Source organism: Hydra viridissima, unplaced genomic scaffold, assembly GCF_058129835.1.
Source record: "Hydra viridissima isolate aposymbiotic clone 2 unplaced genomic scaffold, HvirCarnegie_v1 scaffold_5, whole genome shotgun sequence".
Classification (NCBI taxonomy): domain Eukaryota; kingdom Metazoa; phylum Cnidaria; class Hydrozoa; order Anthoathecata; family Hydridae; genus Hydra; species Hydra viridissima.
Window position 1 is genome coordinate 4121052 of NW_028324304.1, and position 4803 is coordinate 4125854.

The 4803-nt window shown below is 31.5% G+C and overlaps 1 protein-coding gene across 1 annotated transcript; it reads left to right on the forward strand.

Annotated features, from left to right (window-relative positions):
• Positions 1-2150: 2150 nt before the first annotated feature.
• On the forward strand, positions 2151-4356 carry LOC149888081 (uncharacterized). Its single transcript, XM_090088539.1, has 3 exons — positions 2151-2732; positions 3179-3462; positions 3758-4356. The coding sequence occupies exons 1-3, from the start codon at positions 2151-2153 to the stop codon at positions 4092-4094; spliced, it is 1203 nt and encodes a 400-aa protein (XP_089944665.1). The 3' UTR covers positions 4095-4356.
• The last annotated feature ends 447 nt before the right edge of the window (positions 4357-4803 follow it).

A 4803-nucleotide genomic window follows, 5' to 3' on the forward strand; every position in this document is an offset into this window, starting at 1 on the left:
CCTACAAGAACACGGGAAAAAGCTTCAGTTGATTCTTGATTGTAACACTAGGTGGGACAGTTATGTTCGATATGTTAGAAAGATTTCATAGACTAAAAGTGTGTATTGAAAAAGCCTTAATTAATGTTGGGTCAGAGATTCGTTTCACCCAAGAAGAGTGGTCCCAAATCAATGACTTAATTATTTGCCTGGCACCACTAAAACTTGGTCTCGAACTTTAATGCAGAAGAGAATCGAACCTTGTCACGGTGGAAACAACTTTTCAATTTATGCTAAATAAATTGCGAAAGCAATCATCACTTTTGAGCAAAGATTTAGCCGCGGCACTTCGTGAGAGGTTTACACAACTTCGTAATAAGAATTTAAATGGACTACTAGTTTACTTAAAAAATCCGACGAAGAAAATGAACTCGAAGAAAAAGAAGCTGTAGATTTTATTAACAATTCCCAAATACTTATTCCTACAATTCTATCGCTGAAAAAAGAATTGGAAAATCAAGCACAGAAAGACAAGAACAGCTGGACAGAAAATGTAAAGGAGAGACCAAATTTAGATTCTTTAGACTTTGATAAATTATTGAAGCCGGAAATGTCTGCCTATAAAAGTAATGGAGTAAGAGGCACGTTTCTAGATATAGCGCATAGTTACTTGATGACCATACCACCAATAAGCGTAGAGGCCGAGCAAGCTTTTTCAGCTGCTGGTTACATATGCAGTCCTTTGAGGAGTAGATTAAGTGATGATACTTTAAGTAGGGTCTGTTTCTTAAGAGCCCATTTCTTACAATCATTTTCTCAATTTGATATTTAAAAAAACAAATAAAGCTAATAGTTCTACGTAAAGCTAAAAGATGTTCTATGTACTTTGGCTTATCTTTTTGTTCATTAAATGTTAAGAATTATATTGATTTACAAATGAATTGCGTTTTTTGGCTTTATTTACCTTATCTTATCAATCTAATAAGTTGAGTATATTTTTTCTAAAATACTTGAAAGAAAAATACAATTGTCATTTTGCCTTTTATAATGTGCATAAGAAACCTACAAATCCCGCGCGGGATCACGCGGGATCCGCACAAAAATTAAAAAAATCCGCGCGGATCCCGCGGGATTGAAAAGTGTGCGGGATTGCAATCCCTAATTATGACGAGTCGATGGGTAAATCAATTTGCCGCGTGCAAATATCAAATAACACAGTTTGCAGTGTTAAATTAGAAGGCCAAAATCCTTCCAACTTGAAAACACATTTAAAAGCAAAACATAAGGAAGTATATAAAGACTTTGAAGTAAAAGATGATAAACGAAAACCAGAATCTTGCAAGAAAAAAGTTGTAACTGTCGGTAAGTCTGCATCTGAATCTTTGGCATCAGTTACTAAAATTCAAACAAAATTGAACAAGTTTTATAATGAAAAGCAATGGACAGCAAGCAATACCAATCAACAGCGGTTACAAGCAGCAGTAACAAAATATTTTTCTTGTTGCATGGATCCAGTATCGAGAGCCAGTGATCCGGCTTTTATTGACTTATTGAAAGAGTTTCAGCCATAATTTAAATGCCCAGGTGCAAAAAAAGTTATGCAATTACTAACACAGAAAAAGAAATTAGGATCAGAGATTGTAATGAAACTTATCAATGAAACAAGAAAAATTACAATATGTTTAGATATTTGGACAAAAAAAGCTTTAATGGCATCATTTTTGGGCATATCCAGATGTTTCTTTTCTGAGACAAAACAAATGCCAGTGCATGCTTTTCTTGCTTTACATGCAATACAACATCCACATACAGGAGAAATGGTAGCAGAATGTCTTACGCGTACACTCGAAAATTGGTTAATACCTGCTGAGAAAGTTTTATTGATAATCAGTGATAATGGATCTAATATGGTGAAGGCTCTAAAGCTTATGAACGCAGCTGCTGATACTAAGGGTAAAGAAGAAGAAGACGAAGAAAACAATAGTGAGACTACAGAATTTACAGCACAAGTAGATGAAGCCACAAGTGAACTTAATGAAGATGATGATGAAAGTGACTCAAATGAAGAGCAACAAGAACATGACGAAATAGAAAATGATCCAGTTACAAATATACTTGATTCAATAACATATAATAGAATGGCCTGCCTGTCACATTAATTGCAGCTTGTGATGAAAGAGGTTGATAAACAGCCAGCATATAACGGAGTAATGACAAAAGCTCAAGCACTTGTGAAGAAAGTTAAAAAGTCATCAAGTATTGTTCAGAAACTACTAAACAAAACTAAAAAAGTGTTGATTACAAGTTGTCCAACACGCTGGAATAGTTCTTTACTAATGTTAAACCGATTGTTAGAACTTAAATCAACAATAAATGAAATTTTAGATGAAGAAGGAATTGTTAGTTTGTTGGCAAGCGAATGGTCTACCATTGATGCTATTTGTAAGATTTTGGAACCCTTCGCAGTTTACACGAACATTCTGCAAGCTAATTGTATGGCATTGTCAAGCATAGTTCCTGCAATTATGGATTTAGAAACTCACTTAGAACATGTAACAAGGTATAAGCAGTTATTTGTCAACATGTTGAAATCTTTACGAACACGTTTTGCTGTTATATTATGGATCCTAAAACACAAAATTTTAATCCTGATAGCATCAGCTACATTATTAGATCCAACATTACCTGCTGTGTTACTACTACCTGGTAAAGAAAATTTGTTGGCTGCAGCTAGAAGATTTATAGTGCATCAGGTCCTATAAACCAAATGTTTAATTTGTTTTTTATCACTTACTTTATAATTTATCAATAAAAATGCTATACTTAATTAATTATATAGTATGTACCTGAAAATTTGGATTTCTCAAATTGCTATTTGCTATTGTACTAATACAATTAAATTCAACAGATTTTGCTCCAATCCCTTTATTCATTTATTTATTCATATCACATATTTATTATTATCAATAAAGTTCTTACAAATCAACAGTATGCAATCTTTTATACTTATGGTGAGTCAATAAACAACAAAAAGTTGAAGTCACTGATCAGCAGAGTATATTGTGTTACTGTCTAACTGAATAAAGAATATATTTTTATAGATCTAATTATGGTATTGTATATATTTGTTATGTATTTATATAAAATAATGTTTAACTGTTTGCAACTGTCATGTCAGCGTAGTCGTGATTTTTTTTAGATTACTCTTTTACCATACAATTGTGATCAATATCAGGTTCAGCCAGGCCCAGAAAAACAAGCTGAGCATGAAGGCAGTAGTAGGATTGATTATGCTCACACTCCAGCTGATAGCTATCATTTACCAGAAGTTCAAAATGACCAATTGGATATGGGGGCTATTGCTTCAACTTCAACTGGTGCCAATGCCACTAGGCCCACATCTGACTTGCTATCTGAGCCACCTCCTAAGCTGTTTAAGTACTTGATTGGTAAAATAAACATCGTTAGAGTCAATGATAATAGGTAATTACTAGATAGTAAAGATTTTCTAAAAGTAGACATAATTAAATGACAGAGGCTATGCATTTATAATAATATTCTATTTTTTAGCTGTTGATTATTAGTTGAAATTTTAAAATCAATAAATAATTAAGTGTTTTAATAACATTAATACATTTGTTTACATATATAGCAAAATAAGAATATTAGAAGAATTATATGTACATATTACAAATTTACGATGTACTACCTGTATTCTATGACTGAACAGCTAGCCTACTGCAATCTATTTATTTTGTTATTTGTACAATCTTTGTAGACAAAATTCATCCACCAGCCGAGAATCAACTGTACATACTATGCAAGCAGCTTGCAAAACAGAACTGTTGCGTTATCAAATGGAAATTCATAGTTCAACTATTTGCAATAAATATAAAAGCGATCTTGGTGCTATCAACTTTTGGATTGAACGCAAAACGACTTATCCTATATTAGCACCACTAGCACTTGACTTAATGTCAGCTCCTGCCAGTGAAGCATACGTTGAGAGAATATTTTCGCTTTGCGGAGATCTAACAGTGGACAAAAGAAACAGAATGTCAACATCATTGGAAACAAGAGTTTTTCTCAAGTTTAACAATAATCTAATTTCTTAATCTAAGTAATAAAAATCCATTATTTGTAAGATTAATCATGTACCCTATTTAGCTCATGTATGCTTCACAGGCACTCTAGGCAGGACCGTATATTATGTCAAGACTAATGTTTTATTTCAATAAATTATGTTACAAATAAAGAATAGTTAACCATTTCTGTGAAAATTTTATTGTGAAACATTATTGTAACCAACATTATGTCTAAGTCTTATAGTTTATACATCATAAATCTAATTCCAACAATATTTATTTTATACTACAATTATATTTTATTGCTTAAAGTTTTAGGGGGGTATTGTACATTCTCTTTTAAAGATTTTTATATCCACTTTCGATTATCGAATACGATTTTAATATAAAATTTTGAGCAATGATTATCAATGATGTTGTTAAGTAACTTTGTTAAGTATATCTAAACTCTTACACTAACTTACACACATTACAAAATATAGGCTAGCTTATATAAAATTACATTGATCAAAAAAGAGCGAACATAAAATGTTTAAAAAAACAATACTGAAAAGTTTTAAAAACGAAAGCTGAAGCAAAATTGGTTTTTTAAAACTAAAACTAAACTAAAACTAAAAAATTTCAATAAAAACGAAAATTAAAACTAAAATGATTTTAAAAACTAAAACTAAAACTAGAACTAAAAAGAATAAACAAAAACGAAATAAAAACTAAAACTAAAATGAGTTCTAAAACGAAA